Here is a 20894-nt window from a genome sequence, read left to right on the forward strand (position 1 = left end):
CCAGTGTCACTTTATGTGGTGATTACTTTAAAATGCTTTGACTTATCCAGGCCATTCTAAGATTGTTTTTTCGTCACAAAGTGTACTTCATGACACTGGTAAAATGAAGTTAAAAAAAAATCATTTTTATTTATAAAAAAAATCGTTTTTACCTCCAAAAATAGTTATTACTTTACAGTCCCCATATGTCTACTTCATGTTTGGATCATTTTGGGAATGATATTTTATTTTTTGGGGATGTTACAAGGCTTAGAAGTTTAGAAGCAAATCTTGAAATTGTTCAGAATAGTTCAAAAACCCAATTTTTAGGGACCAGTTCAGGTCTGAAGTCACTTTGTGAAGCTTAGATAATAGAAACCACCCAAAAATGACCCCATTCTAGAAACTACACCCCTCAAGGTATTTAAAACTGATTTTACAAACGTCGTTAACCCTTTAGGTGTTCCACAAGAATTATTGGCAAATAGAGATCACATTTCAGAATTTAAATTTTTGGGCAAATTTTCCATTTTAATCCATTTTTTCCAATAACAAAGCAAGGGTTAACAGCCAAACAAAACTCATTATTTATGGCCCTGATTCTGTAGTTTACAGAAACACCCCATCTGTGGTCGTAAACTGCTGTACGGGCACACGGCAGGGCGCAGAAGGAAAGGTATGCCATACGGTTTTTGGAAGGCAGATTTTGCTAGACTGTTTTTTATTACACCATGTCCCATTTGAAGCCCCACTAGAGTAGAAACTCCAAAAAAGTGACCCCATTTTAGAAACTACGGGATAGGGTGGAAGTTTTGTTGGTACTAGTTTAGGGTGCATATGATTTTTGGTTGCTCTATATTACACTTTTTGTGAGGCAAGGTAACAAGAAATAGCTGTTTTGGCACTGTTTTTATTTTTTGTTATTTACAACATTCATCATACAACAGGTTAGATCATGTGGTATTTTTATAGACCAGGTTGTCACGGACATGGCGATACCCAATATGTATACTTTTTTTTTTATTTATGTAAGTTTTACACGATTTATTTTTTTAAACAGAAAAAAAAATAATGTTTTGGTGTTTCAATAGTCAGAGCCATAATTTTTTCAGTTTTTGGGCGTACCTTGGGTAGGGTATGGTTTTTGCGGGATGAGATGACGGTTTGATTGGCACTATTTTGGGGTGCGTGTGACTTTTTGATCGCTTGCTATTACACTTTTTGTGATGTAAGGTGACAAAAAAATTGCTTTTTTTACACCGTTTTTATTTTTATTTTTTTACGGTATTCACCTGAGGGGTTAGGTCATGTGATATTTTTATAGAGCAGTATAAGTTTTACACAATGATTTCATTTTTGAAGCAAAAAAAAAAAATCATGTTTTAGTGTCTCCATATTCTGAGAGCCATAGTTTTTTCAGTTTTTGGGCGATTATCTTAGGTAGGGTCTCATTTTTTGCGGGATGAGATGACGGTTTGATTAGCACTTTTGGGGTGCATATGACTTTTTGATCGCTTGCTATTACACTTTTTGTGATGTAAGGTGACAAAAAATGGTTTATTTAACACATTTTTTTAATTTTATTTATTTTTACGGTGTTAATCTGAGGGGTTAGGTCCTGTGATATTTTTATAGAGCCGGTCGATACGGACGCCGGGCGATACCTAATATGTATACTTTATTTATTTATGCAAGTTTTACACAATAACAGCTTTTTCAAAACAAGGTGACGGTTAGATTGGTACTATTTTGGTGGGCAAACGCCTTTTTGATCGCTTGCTGTACTTTTTGTGATGTAAGGTGACAAAAAAAATGGTTTATTTAGCACAGTTTTTATTTTTTACGGTGTTCATCTGAGGGGTTAGGTCATGTCATATGTTTATAGAGCCAGTCGATACGGACGCGGCGATACCTAATAGGTATACTTTCTCTCCCCCCCCCCCCCCCCCCCCCTATTCTTTACCAATTTTTGTAACTTTATTTGGGGAAAATGACGTTTTTGTTTATTTTTACTTGAAACTTAATTTTTGGGGGGAAAACTTTATTTTTTCAACTTTTGGGGGTCTAATCCCTTTACAATGCATTCCAATACTTCTGTATTTGAATGCATTGGCTGTATGAGTAATACAGCCTTCCTTAGGCATCGCGCTGCCTTCCATGCCATCGGGTCCCCCCTACAGCCGCATGGGGACCTGATGGCACCGCCGATCGCAGCCGCAAACCGCAGGTAAAAGCCGCAAACCGCAGGTCTGAATTGACCTGCGGTTTGCGGCGATCGCCGACACGGGGGGATTACCCGACGATCACCTGTTTGAAAATGCTGCAGCAGTCATGCGAGTGCTGCACCCTCTTTACTATTTAATTGCATGTCGTCTAACTTGTTGTGCTGGTGAATTGTAACTGCAACTGCTTGCCCCATCCACTTGAATGGGATGAGCAGTTGTAACTGCACTGCACTGCACCAGCACGACAAGTTGGCATGCAGTTAAATAATGAAAAGGTTGCAGTACTCACACAAGCACCACTGATCAATGGGGGTGTCGGAGGATAGCTCATCAGTATACTAGCACTGCACAACCCCTTTAAATGTACAGATTACTGGTGTAAAGTAGAACTGACTCCGTTGCCCACAGCAACCAGATTCCATTTTCCAAAGGAGCTGTCCAAAATGAAAGGTGGAATCATTTTTACACCAGTTTGATAAATGACCCCATCATACAGGTTTTACTGAATCTTTAACCACAAAACTATATAATCAGTCTTCTCAGCTTTTCCTGCTCTGTAACATGCTGCCTGCAGACTGCACTGTAATTCGTGGTGACAGGTTCTCTTTTATAAGACCTATAACAATGTCAACATTAACTGGGTTGTCAGAGATGACAAATGTGTGCAGAGGCGGGCAGTGTGTAAAAGAAGCCATACTGTTTGCTTGCCTGCAGTGAAGTCATGCTTGTCTACACACCAGGACTGCACACCATCAGTGGCCCTAGCAGGGAGAAGCTGGAGGGGAGACTTCTTCCTGTGTTTGGGTCTTTTTAAAACTATGTTTTCTCCAAAATGCTGCAGCCATTCAGAGCAAACCAAAGTTCTTTGTAATGCAAGAGCCTGTTGGTATTTTATGCTGCACGTGGTAAGGGCAACATGAATCCCTTGACAGCCTGCCTTAAAGAGATTTAAAGGGAATGAAATCGCCTTTTTAAAACCAATTAGAAATTTTACAAGGAGTTGCCCACTTTTTTAATAGTGATGGCCTATCCTCAGGATATGCCATCAGTATCTGATTGGAGATCAGTTGTTCGGTTGTACCTCCCGAACGTAGTAACGGAACTGTAGGATTTTATTTTCTTTAACACAAATTAGTTTACAAGTCTAAATCAATGTAGGGTCATTAAAAATATTTTAGTAATGAAAAAAGGGATTCATTTTAGGAAATGACGACTGGATTGAGAAACCTCAAGAAACAAAAATAGAGACGCGGCGAGCGCTAAATGAACATCCGGCACACTGCTTTTAACGCAGCACGGCGCGACGCTCTACATTAATAGTGTAGCATGATTGGTGGCCACTACGTCTCTAAATTCCCCTTATACATAATTAAAAAACAGGAGGAGCCAGAGATACAGATGGTGACATACCATATAGAGTCAGCGTACGCTGATGTCACCATCTGTATCTCTGGCTCCTCCTGTTTTTTAATTAATGTAATGAAATTTATGTAAAGCAGCTGATTCACATTGGCGCCACTTATACCTGTATTTTGATTATGTTATATTATATTGTATTTTTGTAATTGATATACACAATCACGTATCACAATCTTTATTATAAGAATTTCCTGTATTGTTTCCACTTAATAATCACTGTATATTGATTGTTATATTCATTTTTACTTAATTGCTTGTATTCATAGATTTCTCCACCCCCTAATTTTGTACATCTATTTATACTTTGTATTTAACTTGTGTTTGTTGCTTGAGAAAGGCTGTGTTTTGAGCCGAAACGTCGCCTCACTGTGGTCCAATAAATCATTTATTTTTTCTACTGGATGTGCTGTCAGTTTCCATCTACATTTGTGGGTAAGCAGTGACACCCTTGGACATAGCACCCGCTGTTCATATTGAGAATTGGTGCTGCCACATTTTTCTTATATATATATTATTCATATATACACACCCGTCAGGTATCAATAACCAGACAGAGAAGCACTGCCTGCAACATTTCTCTGCTTGTCTCAAAGATAACGCCAGATTCATCTTTAACATAACTTATGCCACTGGATACAAAACGGAGATCAGTTTCGTCATCTGACTGGTGGGTCAGCCATACATGAATAGACCCCAAGACTAATTAATCTATGGTATAAGCTTGATATGGACTATGGTCTAATGCAAATGCTGAGGAGGGAGCTAGGGTGTGCCCACTGACATTACACACCCTACTGGTAACAGATATATGTCCACCTAGCCACCAGTGCCTTTTACTTGTGTGGATGTACTAAGGCTCCCAGCCTTGAATAACAGTTTACTCGTTTCACAACGTCTAAATTAAACCAACTGATGGCCAAATTGTATTATGGCACTTTAGGCAAAATTATTTGTTAGGTAAAAATATACCTTTGTTATTTCCAAGGCCATAATCAAATCCTGGAATGATGTTTCCACTTGTACTCCGGCGAAATATCTGAACGGAAAATGGGCTCGGAGGGGGAGTCTGAGAGCCCTGATCCAAAACTTGCTCTGCATAATTAAAAACAGAAAAATAATTCATTCGGCACTGCTGAATCAATGAAATATTCCACCATACAGCAACATGCCTTAGCCTTAAAAGGTTATCATTACAAATTCTATCATAATTCTAGCCTTCCCTAAGGCTTCATGCATACAACAGTATCCGTTTTGTGGTCTACAAACCGCGGATCCGCAAGATACGTATACCGTACATGTGACATACATCCGCATTTTTTTTGTGGACCCATTTACTTCAATGGGTCCATAGAACACATATTTTAGACCAGAATAGGACATGTTCTATATGCGGAACAGACATATGGATGCCGACAGCACACAGATGACATCCATGGACTGTTCTTGTCTTCTATGGTCCCTAGAAATCAACAGATCCACATCCCAAAATACGGTTGTGTCCAACAGGACTAATTCTGGAATTAAACTTGCACTATTGGAAGAACCATACAAGTAAAAAGGATATCAGATAGTTATTGAGAAAACAGACAGCAGAAAAAGTCCACGTCCATTTCATCAAACAATGAGTAAATGGGTATTCCATCCCAATAAAAGGATGTACCATTGGAGGCGAATGGTAAAAAAAAAAAATATATATATATATGTACAGTACAGACCAAAAGTTTGGACACACCTTCTCATTCAAAGAGTTTTCTTTATTTTCATGACTATGAAGGCATCAAAACTATGAATTAACACATGTGGAATTATATACATAACAAACAAGTGTGAAACAACTGAAAATATGTCATATTCTAGGTTCTTCAAAGTAGCCACCTTTTGCTTTGATTACTGCTTTGCACACTCTTGGCATTCTCTTGATGAGCTTCAAGAGGTAGTAACCTGAAATGGTCTTCCAACAGTCTTGAAGGAGTTCCCAGAGATGCTTAGCACTTGTTGGCCCTTTTGCCTTCCCTCTGTGGTCCAGCTCACCCCAAACCATCTCGATTGGGTTCAGGTCCGGTGACTGTGGAGGCCAGGTCATCTGGAGCAGCACCCCATCACTCTCCTTCATGGTCAAATAGCCCTTACTTTCAAAGTTTTCCTAATTTTTCGGCTGACTGACTGACCTTCATTTCTTAAAGTAATGATGGCCACTCGTTTTTCTTTACTTAGAATTTGTATTATGGCAAGAAAAAAGCAGCTAACAGTCTATTCAGTAGGACTATCAGCTGTGTATCCACCTGACTTCTCCTCAACGCAACCGATGGTCCCAACCCCATTTATAAGGCAAGAGATCCCACTTATTAAACCTGACAGGGCACACCTGTGAAGTGAAAACCATTTCAGGGGACTACCTCTTGAAGCTCATCAAGAGAATGCTAAGAGTGTGCAAAGCAGTAATCAAAGCAAAAGATGGCTACTTTGAAGAACCTAGAATATGACATATTTTCAGTTGTTTCACACTTGTTTGTTATGTATATAATTCCACATGTGTTAATTCATAGTTTTGATGCCTTCAGTTTGAATCTACAATTTTCATAGTCATGAAAACGAGATTTTTGTATAACTTACCAGTAAAATCTCTTTCTCGCTCTTTCCTTGGGGGACACAGAAGACCTTGGGTATAGCTCATCTCCCTAGGAGGCGTGACACTAAGTGAAGACTGTTAAGCCCCTCCTCCACAGCTATACCCTCAGCCTGGAGAGAGAGACTGCCAGTTGCGTGTCCAAGTAGTGAGAAAAGGCAAAGTCCAAAAATTGGAACCAACAAGCCAACTACCCAAAGGGTAAACAAACTCGGAAACAGTCAGAGAAGAACAAAGAATGGGTGGGTGCTGTGTCCCCCAAGGAAAGAGCGAGAAAGAGATTTTACTGGTAAGTTATACAAAAATCTCGTTTTCTCGCCCAGTTTCCTTGGGGGACACAGAAGACCTTGGGACGTTCAAAAGCAGTCCAAAGGGGGAGGGACCACAGCACCAAGGCGAAGCACCCGAAGGCATCAAAAAACCCGCCGCCTGCAGACCAGGCGGCCCGAAACAGCATACGCCGAAGCCCGAGTATGCACCCTGTAGAACTCGGTAAGGTGTGCAAGGAAGACCAGTGACCGCCTTGCACAAATGCATGGCCGAAGCCTAATGCCTCCGGCCCAGGAAAAAACCGACAACTCTGGCCAAATGAATGGTGACACCAAAAGCAGAACCCTGCCCTTGGTGCGGCAACCACAACAAGAGCCACTCTGAGAAAGCGGAGGAAAGCCACCCTGGAGGCCGTCAACCCTTTGCACGGACCTCCTGGAAACACAAGAGACCGAATGTCGACAAGAGTCGGAGATCTCCAACGTTCCCTGGGGTGGGAAGGGGAGGACGACTGCCTCAATGAAATGAAAGACAAACACCATCTTCAGAAGGAAGGAAGAGACGGAATGGAGAACAGCCCTGTCCTGGGGGAAGACAGAAGGCTCGGAACAAGAAGGGCCGCCACTCAGGCACCCATCAGAGACACGATGGCTACAGAAACCCAACTGTTAGTAGAGGGAACTTCTGTAACGGCTCCAAGGAAAAATTGGAGCGCCAAGAGCCTAGTATGTAGTTCCCAGGACGGTACCGGAGGACAGTACAAAGGAACCCAAGAGCCGCTCCATGGAAGAAGTTCCTGACAGGCCCAGAGGGCCTGGGAACGCTGAAAGAGGAAGGACAGGAATGACACTTGATACTTCAAGCAACAGAGTCCCAGCCCCAGGTCCAGGCCGGACTGGAGAAAGACAGAACCATGGAGAAAGGCAGAGTGGGGGAACGCCCAGCTTCCCACAGAACCCCAGGTAAAACCCTAAGTCCTACCACAGATCCTGGACGAAAAACTCGGCTAGAAGCGAACACTAGCGAGCCCACTAGAGTTGCCTGGGCAAGCGGGTGAAAACCCAATGATCAGGCGCAGACCCGTAACACGGGTAGAACAGTCGGTAGAACTGGTCCCGTCGGCCCCCGAGCAAGGTTGTCCCGTATCCCCCCAGAGTGGGGAAGCAGAAGGACAAACGGACAGGAACCGAAGGGTCCGCCCAGCAACCGCCAGGACAAGACAGGCTAAAGCCGAAGCCAATGTAGCCACCACAGGAAGACGGACTACAGTTCCGGTGTGGGAGATTTAAAAGACAATCCTGACCAAATGGTAGTCCTCCCAAGTTACCGAGAAGGTGAATCCAAAGCAGAAACATTGCCTAAAATGGAAAAAACGCAATCTGCACCCAGCGGGAGGACAGAAAACGGTAGACCCGGTAACTAGGCACACAGCTAGTACAGCCAGTGTGGACAAGGGAGACTCAAAAGGAACACCAGAACCATCCACATGAACAACCATGCTTTCCCCAGAGGGAAGGGCAGTGAAGGAACAGCCTCTGAAGCGTGGCCGGAACAGACGCCACATCGGAATGATCTGTACCGAGTGGGAGCCAAACAGAGCCGGCGAGAAAAGGCAGGCGAGACAGAGGCCGGTATAACACCCTCCAACCGAAAGGGGGAGTGGGCAACAGAGAGGCCATAGGACAGCTCAAAAGCAGAACACCGCTACACAGAGACGCCCGGTTCACCGCCTCGCAGAAGGCGAATACCCTGAAGAACCCAAGGTGGAGGTCCCCCAGACCTGTATAAGCGAGCACCCAAGAGAAGTTGGGTGACCTTCCCAAGAATAGCGGCCCGAACCTGGTAGCAGATCAGACTGAAGCACCGAGGGCGCCAATCCGGAAAGAATCATACCACACTGCACCCGAAGAGGAGGAAATGGTATTAGGCGAGGGGACCGTAGTCCCGCCAGAGCCAACATAAAATGCGAAGGGCGCTGCAGACAGCGCTCTCGACCATGTGACCACTAGCACAGGGAAACAATGCCGCGGAAGGACAAATGGGCCAACGAAATGAATGAGTACCACCAGCTCTGTGCAGTAGCGAACAGTAGAGCCCGTCTACTTAAATATAAGGTATTCATTTGTTGTTTATTGGACAACACCTTAGGCTTACACAGATGGACAGAATGATCTCCTTAGAGAATAGTGCAAGGCTTGCGGCAATCATCGTATCCCAAGAGAAAAAGTATGTCGCAGGAGGAAAGGAGGCATACGTACGAGTAGCCCCGTAAGCAGTGAGAAGGCCAACCCACCTACGGGACGAGAAGGAAACAACGCACAAGAACGTCCGCTCACTGCAAAAATATATCACTCAGCGAAGAGGGCCAGCCACAGAGTGCCACAGTATCTACGGGAGTGCAAACTGAAAGGAGTTATGCACAAGACTAGTATGGTATGCGATGGAACGCAAACTGACCGCCCCGAAAAAGGGGGGAAATGTACCTGGCAAACTGCAGTGGGCAAGAATGCAAAGGCCTGCCCCAAAAAGGGGGTGATGCCCAAGGCCGTACCTACGTCAGAGAAGTAGGGCATACCATACTTCGCCCAGAAAGGCGCCATGCACATGGCCACACAGTATCCAGCAGGAACGCAGGAGGTCCACCTAGTGAAAAAGGGGGGCATGCACAGGGCTATCTTAGCATTAAGTGAGTGTGCAACAATTCACCCAACCCGAAATTTCGTGAGAGTGTAACTACTCCGCCAATGAAGGGGAACATGTGCAAGTCCAGTACAGCACATACAAGGACAGCCTTGAATCTTGTGAGCGTGCAAAATTCCACCCATGGAATGAGGGGTGGTCACGCACAAGGCCAGCACCGTATCCAATGGAAGCGCAAGCGTTCCACCCATGTTAGAGGCCATGCTCAAGGCCAGCAACGTATCTGGTGAGAGTGTAGTATGCCGCCCAGAAAAGGAAGGGGGGGGGGGGGGGGTCATGCACATGTCCAGCATCGCATCCAGGGAGAATGCGAGCAGTCGGTGAGAAAGTGTGTATGCCACCGAAGGAGGCATGCCCATGGCCGGCAGCGAATCCAGTGAGAGTGCGTACACCGCCCACAGAAGAGGGGTCATGCATATGGCCGGCCGCGGATCCAGAGAGAGTGCAAGCACCCCGCTATGTATAGGGGTCATGCACATGGCCAACAATGTACCGGCGAGAGAACAACCACCGACCGAGGGAGTGTATGTATGCCGCCACCCGGGAAGGAGGCATACCCAAGGCCGGCAGTGAATCCAATGAGAGTACATCATACCGCCTATGTAAGGTGGTCATGCACATGGCTGACAGTGAATCCAGTGAGAGTGCCGAATGCCGTCCACAGAAGGGAGTCATGCCTATGGCAGGCAGCGAATCCAGTGAGAGTGCCGTGTTCCACCTATGGAAGGGGGGCACGCACATGGCCAGCAGCGAACCCAGTGAGAGTGCCGTGTTCCACCTATGGAAGGGGGTCGTGCACATGGCCAGCATTGTATCCGGAGAAACTGCAGTAGGCCGCCAATGAAAGGGGGATCATGCACAAGGCCAACCCGCAGTTAGGGAGAGTGCAGTATCCCGCCCAGGAGGGGGGTCCTGCACATGGCAGGCACCATAACTGGAGAGGGTGACGAATGTTGCCTACAGAAAAGGCATGCACTTGACCAGCGCCGTAGCGCGGAAAGGGCAAGAAAACCACCTAGAAGGGGAAAAAAGACCCTGGCAGCGCCGCAGCCGGGGAGCGCGACACCATGCCGCCTATGGAAGGGGGGCATGTATACAGGCAGCACTCTGAGATGAGGCTGCAGCGTCCTGCGCAGCCCACAAGTCATATATATAATAAAAACTTTCTTTTTTTTTTTTTTTTTTTTTTTTTAACACACAGCCTCACTGAGGCAGAAAAAAATAAAATAAAAGGGGGGGCCACCTACAGGGCACAGATCCACCCATACAGGCTCATCGGAAGCCGGCCTGTACCCAAAGGGTTAACAGGGATCCGGCCTGGGGGGCGGCACTGCGATCCTCTGGGGGCGGGGGAACCTCCAGGCGGGAAGAATTCGCGCCTGGAGAAGTTCCAGCCCCCTCCAACAGAGGCCTGAATTTGCGGCCTAGTAGCGTGAAGCTGGGGCCTAAATTTTTAGCGGCGCCCGGCTGACCGGGGCCGCACAGTATTTAAAGTACCGGCCGGCCTACGGAGCGGCACATACCGGCCGCGGGTGCCCACCCCGCGGGCCGTAAGAGCCGGGGCCTAAATTTTTAGCGGCGCCCGGATGACCGGGGCCGCACAGTACTTAAAGTACCAGCCGGGCCTACGGAGCGGCACATACCGGCCGCGGGTGCCCACCCCGCGAGCCGGGGACCCGGATAGAGCGGGATCGCGGCCTTGAAGTGGAACACAAGTTTTGTTCCGACGGTCGGCCGGGGCTGTTGAAGCGCTCATTTTGCAGGCCACGGTGCCCACCCAGCTGTCCGGAAGTGAGGACCCTGCACCCGGCAGCCATTTCACCCCTGGAGCGGGCACCTGCCTAGAACAGCGCTCCATATGGCCGGCAGCTACAACCTCCTTTCCCCTGGAACGGTGTCCGTGAGAGTAGGGAGGGTCAGTGGCAGCAAGGCGCGGGCCCTCTGGCCCTGAAGTAGTGGCCGGTAAGAGGGAGGGGGACCCTGAGACCGGGTCTGTGAGGGTGGACGCCTGCATAACCCCTCCATCAGGGGCAGCTAGTTGCGGACCTCCGCAGCTCCCTAGGCATTCTTCTTGTAGGGAGAAGGGTGCCAATGTCCTGGAGGCCAGGAGAGAGGGAGCAGAATGTCGCCCTGCGACAGCCCAGGAGCCAGCCTAGGTCTAGCATGGGCAGAAGGGTCCATAGGCCCAGTATAGGGTCAGGCACGCAGGAGACCGGGGGGGGACGGGGGACGTAGGGCTGGAGAAGCCTCTCTCTCACCATAGTCGTCTTCACCCTCGGTCCGTTCCAGCAGGGTCGCCCCTTCAGCTACTGGCACCGTAGTGGCAGGACGCTGGGAGAGGGACTTGGCGTGCGGGCGACCCTTGCGCTGGCGGGATGTAGGGGAGCGAGGCTGCCCTGATCCACCTTGCCTTCTGTGGGGGAGGCAGCAGTGCGGGTGACCGGCACTGGCGCAGCTCAACCCCGGGAGAACAGAGAGGTCTAGTGCGTCTCTGTTATCCCTGATGATCTGGAACAAAAATAAAATAAAAAAGTAAAAAACTAAAATTGAAACAAGGAGAAAGCAGCCCTGCAGAGCAGGGAGTGTCTTGCCTCCTTGGACACTAAGCAAAAACTGGCAGTCTCTCTCTCCAGGCTGAGGGTATAGCTGTGGAGGAGGGGCTTAACAGTCTTCACTTAGTGTCACGCCTCCTAGGGAGATGAGCTATACCCAAGGTCTTCTGTGTCCCCCAAGGAAACTGGGCGAGAAAAGAAAACTCTTTGAATGAGAAGGTGTGTCCAAACTTTTGGTCTGTACTATATATATATATATATATATATATATATATATATATATATATATATATATATATATAGAAGCCATGTGTTTTAACCATGTTATAGAACATCTTTTTATTTGAGGGTAGTTTCACACCAAGTCTTTAAAAAAAAAAAAAACTTTTTTTGTGCAAAAGGGCAGCAGCCTGTTAGACGTTGGCTAATACGAAAATATAAAAACACTGCCTTTTTTTGGTAGTGGTGTTTGACATTTTTCATATCACAGCCTGTTCTAGGTATGGCTTTTTTACAATAGATTTATTGTCAAAGAATAGAAAAACAGCAAGAGGAATTTGACAAAAATATTCAAAACAATCTTGAAAAAAATGCATAATTAAAAAAAAAATAATAGATTAACAGTACAAAAAAAGCTTCAAAAACAATGAAGCAGTACTATTAAAGGGGTTGTCCTATGTACATCCCCATCTAAAATTGCAGGTCACAAGTTTTTTCTGCTAGGAGTTCCTCACCTAATGTTGACAAGAAGCTCTTTTGCCAGTGTTGTTAAGTAACTTGTTCTGCTGTGTGATTAGGACAAGTTTTGTGTGTACTGATAGGGCAGCGGCCATTTTATTTCTCCTAATGATTGCTCCACAGACAAAACGAGCCGTTATAACTAATGTAAGGTATTTATTATAAATATATTGTCAAAGTAATATTTAATTATTTTCATTTTATTAATTCCGGGAGAACCCCTTTAAAGACAACAGCTTATTCCAGTTATATGAGAGAAGAAAATCATAACTAGATTTTATTGCAAGTCCTACGGTAGTTTATGTTACAATGGTAGTTTTTCACCTTTAATGCCAATTAACTTTTTAAAAAAAATGACTTGTGAAAATCAGAAAAATCACAAAAAACATGTAGTTTTAGGTCCTTAATTACGGCTATATTCCCACCATGCTTCTGGCTAAAATTTCACCTATAAGCTGGAGAATACCACAAGAGACCACTGACCCGATGCATGCCCACGGTGTCCGTTTTGCATATGCTTAGGATGTATGCGCTAGCATACTGTTATACTGCTGTACTAAAAAGTACAGATGTGATTTTAAAGGGAGTCTGTCACCAACCTGACTGGTTTTAAACCGATCACATAGTTCAGTGGGACACAAAGACATGACACAGATGTTACCTTTGTTTCGTTTTTCAGATCATCCAAATCGCCCAAAAAGTCATTTTTATGATATGCTAATGAGCCGTCATAAAGTGCCCAGGGGCGGAGAGTTTGCTGAAAGTGCCCAAGTTCCCCCTCTGTGACTTCATATATCCCTATAGGCCGTTCGTGCGTTGCAGAGGCACAGAGATATGCAGTGCAGAGTTTACACCAGTAACTGGCGCATGCGCACTGCATATCTCTGTGCCTCTTCCCACTGTGGGCAGAACACTGCGCATGCCCGGGCCCGGCAGCGATGCGCGAACGGCCTATAGGGATATATGAAGTCACAGAGCCACAGGGCTGGCCGAAGTTTACTGAGGGGCGGAGTTAGGCGCGAGTGAGTCGGGGGAACTTAGGCACTTTCAACAAACTCTCCGCCCCTGGGCACTTGCAACGGCTCATTAGCATATGATAAAAATGACTATTTGGGCGATTTGGATGATCTGAAAAACGAAACAAAAAGATAACATCTGTGTCATGTCTGTGTCCCACTGAACTATGTGATCGGTTTAAAACATGTCAGGTTGGTGACACTCCCTTTACCACAAAAGCATTTCAAATAGATTTTTTATGTAAATCAAAAGTGTGATGTGAACACAGCCCAACCTATACATAATTCCCGCCCAACTTAATGTGAATTCTACACTTACCTTAGTTGTAAAGTTATTATTCTGTGTCTGAAAACGTTACGTTCCTCTGTATTTCTAGAGCAAACTGGTACTACTACTGCTGATCTACACATATTTCAGGAGCAAACAGAGGTAAAAAATGTTCTGCATTGTATACATAAAGTTGGACACTGAAAGTGACTACTATGGTGAGTGAAGGCGAAAGGAGAGCAACAAAAAAACAAAAAAAACAGAACTTTTCCTCAAAAGGGGGCAGTATCAGATCGGGGTGAGATCCGACATCCAGGACCCCTGTCGATCAGCTGTTTGCACAAGCACAGTTCCGTACTTTGTATAGCAGCTCAGCCCCATTCACTTTAATGGGGCCGAGCAGGATACCAAGCACAGCCGCTATTGGTAAGCACAGTGAAGGCTGCGGCGCTCACAGGAGTGCCAGTGTCTTCTCAAACAGCCCGTGTGTCGGACCCCCACCAGATACTGATGACATATCCTGAGCATAGGTCATCAGTATTAAAATCTTGGAAAACCCCTTTAAGCCGAGAGAGAGCCTTGACTTTCTGCACGCTGGATGTCACGAGTTGCACAGGCAAACTAAATATCGCATTGTTTTCCTAACAAATAATTTGCCTGTGTGAACACTAAGGATTCAAATTGTAACAAACCTTATTATAAAGTAGACAACATAAAGAAAGGTGTTCAACTTGCCATCCTCATGACGGAGATATTGATTGCCACCAGCATCTCTAGCCAAGGACCATGCCTCGCCTTCATCATTCTCACAGAACTCTATCATGCTGTTCTTGTCAAGCTGCACCCATGTACCTTCTGAACTGACCACCTGGTACAGAGACAGACAGAAACCACAAGATTCATGGAGTTCATGCAATTGCAGAGCCTAATATGATACAAATTAATGACAGCATGCTGCGGGATTGCTAACAGTGGTCAGCCTAGCAATAAACCGATTTTAAGCAATTAAAGAATACAGATCAGTATTAGAGGCAGTAGCATTACAGCCAGCATAAAAGCAATCCAGCCAAAATGCAAGCTTTGTCCCACAGCATCCACATATTTCATTAGTGGATAGAGAAATAGCATGACACACTACACCCTGGAGCAAAAAAAAACACACAAATGATGAAAAAAAAAATAAAAAAATCACAATTTCAAAAAGTAAGAAATGGAAGCTTCTTCCATTAACAGCAAGTCAAAGTGTAACTTGCACCCAATACATTAATCTGCAGCTGTCCAGATTACGTCTATGTTCAAGAAATGCGGTTAGTTAATACTCATATCAGCAGATAATATGGAAAGAGTCTAGGAAATTAAATGGTATTTTTGCTTTGGCATTTGCATGACAAAAGCAGTATCAGATAAGTCACAAGTCCATACCTCGCCGACAGCCTTGACTTTGTTTCCCAGTACTAACATTCCAATTGGGATACCTCTTAGGTTTGGGCAGCTTCTGATGTTATGACCGGATGGCCCAGTTTTCACTACCTTGTAGAATCCTGGCCCGCCCCTGAGTACTGGGACTTCATGCTCTCGCATGGTCATTTCTTGGGTACACCGTACAGTTAAGTCTTTTAGCATATCCTCTGCATTTCCTAGCTGCTCCTGGAAAACACAACAAAGCAAAAGGATCCATCATCACTTCCAGTTAAATTGACCAAATTCACTAGATATATTCTCAATTCATGCTGGACTATATGCGGGATATTGTGCCTCGTACCTCACTGCTACACTTATGTCAAAGAAGAAAAATCATGTCCGCTTCTAATATAAAATTAAAAATGTGATCAAGGGATTCTGGAGTGTGTGGAATACAACAGTATAGAGGACACTCGGCATGCTCACAGCCGGGACCCAGGTTTTGCAGATCCGCGATTTGTGAACAGCAAAACACTTACAGCTGTGTGCATGAGGCCCAACACAGAGAATGCTATCACTGATGAGTGATAAGTCCTCCGTGACTTCACTGGAAGTCAGAAAAACTGATTTAAATGTATAAATTACAAGTTTTACTGAATCTTTACACACAAAACTATACATTATTCTGCTCAGCTCCTCTTGCTTTAATATATGCTGCAGAACACAACATTTGTGGTGGCAGGTCTTCACCTCCATGAAATAATTCAGAAAAAAAAATAAAAATAAACTTTTGAAGGCATATTCACACAGCTTTTCTACAGCGTTTATTCTGTGCCAAAATTCACTTACAATCTGCTTCCCATTGTTTTCAATGGAAAATCCGAGCCACTGCCGTTACACAAATCTCCCTGTGCGCAGTACATATAACCAAGTCACGGGGGAAATAGGGACGTCATGTCTTGGTGCAGTTTCCACACATGGAACAGCCAAACTGAATGGACGTAATCCACAGTCGGATCAGCGGTATGACAAAGTACAAGTCGACAGGAGTCATCCTCATATTTCAGCTAACACGCATCATATTTTTCTAATGTGTATTTAGTCTGTGGCCATACTCTGTGCTGTGCCATTCTAGCCAGTTCTACTTTACACCAGTTTGGTAAATCTGCCCCAATGGAGGTTGCTGATGCATGCGTCTTGTCACATGACTCTTCCGCAGCAGTAAAGTCTGGCAGAAGACCATGCAAACAAGGGGGCACTGCTCGTTAGAGCTATGAATGAAACTCAGAGCTTCTAATTAACGTATGTTAGTAAGTTGGCTATTATTCCCATTTCCAATGCATTTGTAAGTATTTTACATAAAGCAGCCAACCCCATTAATCACTAAGGGGGTCATTTATTAAGACCGGCGTTTTAGACGCCAGTCTTAATAAGCCCCTGCGCTGGCAGTGGATCCACCATAGTTATGTAGAGGCGGCGACCTCTACATAACTTCAGCAGATCCACCGCCGCTTCTAAATCTAAATTTAGACCATTCTCTATGCCTAAAACCAGCGTAGAAAATGATGAATGAGACGAGCCTACCGGCCCATCCCCTTTCCCCACTTATTTTAGACCTGGCGTGACAATCTGCATCAGAAATCAGCCTAATATAGATGTACTTCTGTTAGTAAATAACCCCCTAAATATTTTCCTACGGATGTATGAATTTGAAAGATTTTGGAAAAGTTTGGCAACAGCAACGGCGATGACGCTCGTTCAATTTCTTTAAAGGTTACAAAGATACAACAGCTTAATTTTTATTAGGGTTTCAACATATACCTGTGAGCTGAACGTATCGGCAACAAAAATCTCTCTCTCCAATCCAACATGTATAGACGCCATTAGCCTGCAATCCAGTCCAGGTGCCTACAGCACTGCAAACCCACAACTGTAAGAAGTATTGGGTATGTATGGCTTTTAGCCTCTAGACATACAGGGAAGAACTGCAACAATGGGCCAGATTTACTAATGAATTGCACCAGAATACTGGGCCACATTTAAGGAGTCCCTACCACCCTCGACAAAAGACTTTGCGGAAAAAAGCCATGGCTTTGCGAAAAAGGCCTACTATGCATCCAAAAATGTGCCAGAATTCTGGTGTATGATTCAGGCATTAAGTAGGCCAACTAACAGGTGGTGCAAGCTTTACTAGACAGTCTGAAGTTGCACCAGATTTATCGGCCAGCACCTGCTACGGTTATGCATCTGGTGCAGGTTTTTTTAGCTTCTAGTGTCTAAATCTTGTAATGGTAAATCTGTGCCAGTTAAATCAATTCATATTTTTGTGCAACATGCATATCTTTTGCATGCACTACAAGATTAGGACAGCAGCATAAACTAGATGCACGGAAACATACTGATGAGGCATAGCAAGAAAGAATATAAAGGTCTGAAAAAAGCAGGAAAACAGAACTCACCTGAGTAAAAAACGTGTTAGAAGTCCAAGACAAAAAGTCCAAATCCCTGGTTCCTTGGCTAGCATAAAAGATATTCTGAGTAGCAGAAGTTCAGAGAGAAAACATTGACAGAATATTGGGAAGGAGCAGCAGAATACACAGAACACCATTAATGTAAAGGAGGACACAAAACAGAAGACTCTGCATTTTTCTGGAATGCTTAACATTTTTAGTCAAGACTTGAAGAGCTGAATCAATTGCAATACAGATTAGATAAACATTTAAAGAGATGTAGTGTGTCATGCCATTTATTACAAGCTTATAGCGCATTTACATAAAATAGGTAACGCAATACTAAACACGTCTGTAAGAATTACTATGGGCACAATTGATGCACATGTCTTACGCCTAGAGGAGGCCCTGACACGTGTACGTTGAACCGCTGAGTCATGTACCACCAACTCAGGCCCCGCACGAGGCATAACGCAGCGTCTACGTTTTACGAGTGTTCCTGTAGCTGCTAGTTAAGGATAAACCACAAGTTTTACAAAGATTTTTAATTTCCACAGGTAAGCAAAAATGTAACAGGAAGGGGACAATTACTAGTGCAATTGTTTGGATTATTAGAAAGAAATCAATATCTGGCATCCAATACAGCTGTTATGAGTGAAGTGGGAGAATTGACAGCACTATTCTGCATGGTTTAAAAAAAATATATATATATAATAATAATAATAATAATGATTGACCTGTAGGTCAAATGGATCTGTCAGGATCAGTTACATATTCCTAAACTAATGATATCCATATGAGTAGAGCCAAGGTCTATCCAGTATGTCCTCAGGATAAGCCACAAATATCACCCCAGATGCTCAGGAGCAGCTCCAGGCTCAAGAACTACATAGCTCCGTCCACTGCTCCCATTACGAGATACTGGAAACACCTGGAAAGGCTCGCTCAGCCGATCACTGGCAGGGTCACCACTATGGCCAGTGATTGGCGAAGCAGGCCATTTCTGGCATTTGGGGCTTGGACTAAAGTAAAAAGCAGTGGGAAGCAGGGCAGCATTCGAATAGCAGTGGCATGGGATCACCAAGTTTTTTTTATTGTACTTTCTAACCCTTTGTGGCACATTTAAAAAGAATACATTTTTTTAAAAATTTCTCCTGGGGGGAAAAAAACCCCTTTAAATCGGAGCATTTTAATTTCTCATTACTTTCAGTCACATGAAAAATTGTTGCGGTAAATAGGCACAATCTCATAATGCCCTTTATCATAGTGCAACTGGCCCCATTCTGCACTGAGCAATCAAAATTAAGTTGGCAAGGATTAGCAAGGGGATGCTTAGGCCTTCTTAGCAGCAGTTCTCTCTTCTGTCCAGAAATTCATATCCAGATGCCTCAACAAAGTATACAGAAAACGGATGGCCAAAGCGCCCAACTCCTTGAAGGGGCAGCTAAACCACAGAGACACCGCAGATTATAGAAAATCGCTGAATATTACGGATTCAAAACTACTGCAGGAGAGAAAGATCAAATTGCCACTAGCGGCTAAAGCGCGAGTTTTTTAATCCCATATCGTTTCCGTATGTTGAAAAAGATCGTATGTACATGATCTAGGCGTGTACTAGTTTACATACAGATATGGCAAGCGCAGTGGGTTAATGCATTATCCCCAGTATCAACTTTAAGCTTTAGAAAGGTTGCACATTGTTAAACTAAACCAGCACGATAGACTTGTGTGTCAACGTGCCAGGAATTACGTTAACGCCTGCTAGATCTCTGACAGCACGTAGAATAGTCCAAAATATCACGTAAAGCTACCCCTCATTGCATAGCAAATATTGGTATAGGATTGGCAAAATACGAAGCATACTACAATTGTAAAAGAAAACAATGTTTAAAACATCAGCACTGCTGACTTTACTCATCCGGCATAAATTCCTGCTGTTCTATCCTGCACACCACTACAGTGGAAGTCTACTGAGATAATAACCTGGCCAAAATTAAGCAAAAGGCTAGATAAACTGCACCTAAAGGGCTCATGCACACGACCGTATACCCTCCGAGACATACGGTCATACGAGTGCAGGAAAATGGCCCTTAGGGCGGTCCGATGCGCACAGTATCATAGTAACCTATAATGCTGTGCGTACGATGTATGCCGCTCCGGGACATATGGCCCGCTCACGGACCGTATGTCTCAGAGGGCATACGGTCGTGTGCATGAGCCCAAAGGCAGATATTTAAAGGGTTTGACTTCACTGACAACTACAAAAATAGGCCTGTACTACCAATTAAATAAGCAGGTAGACTGTGGCGGAACCCCCCTCGCCACTGGGCATTGGAGAGGCCTGGCTACCCGCCTCCTACCTGCTGACTATGGCCCCTGGTAAATTTGTACATTTGAATGCAATATTTGGGCATAGTTATATAAGTTCATGTATTTCTCTGTCTTTGGAATTTTGTTGTATGTTATGTGAGGGTACCCAGATAGCTAATTTTATTGTATTCGTGTATTCTGAGTGCCATTCACCTAATGATATGCACTCAGACTTGAGCTATCTGGGGATATGTTAAATGTCAGTGTTTGCTGTGGGGTTGTGACATTGTGTGTTTGGGTGGCGATTTCTGTCCTGTTGTCTCCACATGTGTATTGGCGATTTCCCTTTGTCCTGAGAGATAATTGAATTGCTCCTCAGGTGTCTCCAGGGCAGAGAGGAGGAACACATGTGTTGCGTCGGTGTATCCTGAGTTGCTACGTATCTGTCCTGTGTCACAGTCTTCCTTCTGGTCCCCTAGGGGCGTGTACACCAGATGGGGACCTGCATAAATACGGGCGGGTAGCCCTCAATAAAGTTCATGTTCATGTTTTAACCCTCAAAGTGAAGTGTCGTCTCATTCTTGGGGGAGGATTTATGGTATGCTGTTCCAGTTTGACTGCTAGGAGTGTAAACCTATTCGTATGGTTTCCTATTCAACTGTCTACAGCATTCATATGCTTGAGAGGATTTATATGCTTCTTCGGTTCGGTGATTGTGGTGTCTGCCAGAGTGCTTGGAAACATCAGGAAACGCTAGGAGCATCCGTCAACGGAGGTACTCGGGGTGCCAGGTGATCCGTTACATAGACATTCAACTCCAACACCTGACAAGTCAACTAATCTGCAGTTTGTAACGATGGAAGACCTCACAAAATGCATATGAGGCTCTAAGAGGTAAGACATGATCAGCTACAGTATGTCAAATAATCATACTCCTCTA

General features: G+C 44.6%; 1 protein-coding gene across 1 annotated transcript in view; it reads right to left on the minus strand.

The window, feature by feature from the left end:
- Window positions 1-4569: 4569 nt before the first annotated feature.
- LOC120993876 (E3 ubiquitin-protein ligase MYCBP2-like) overlaps window positions 4570-20894 on the minus strand; it is a 58213-nt gene continuing 41888 nt past the window's right edge. The window contains exons 25-27 of the mRNA XM_040422347.1: window positions 15216-15440; window positions 14529-14661; window positions 4570-4715 (exon numbers count right to left, since the gene is read on the minus strand). Coding sequence (XP_040278281.1) covers window positions 4570-4715; window positions 14529-14661; window positions 15216-15440 — 504 coding nt within the window. The remainder of the gene's footprint in view (window positions 4716-14528; window positions 14662-15215; window positions 15441-20894) is intronic.

This window comes from Bufo bufo, chromosome 3 (assembly GCF_905171765.1).
Source record: "Bufo bufo chromosome 3, aBufBuf1.1, whole genome shotgun sequence".
In the NCBI taxonomy this organism is placed as follows: domain Eukaryota; kingdom Metazoa; phylum Chordata; class Amphibia; order Anura; family Bufonidae; genus Bufo; species Bufo bufo.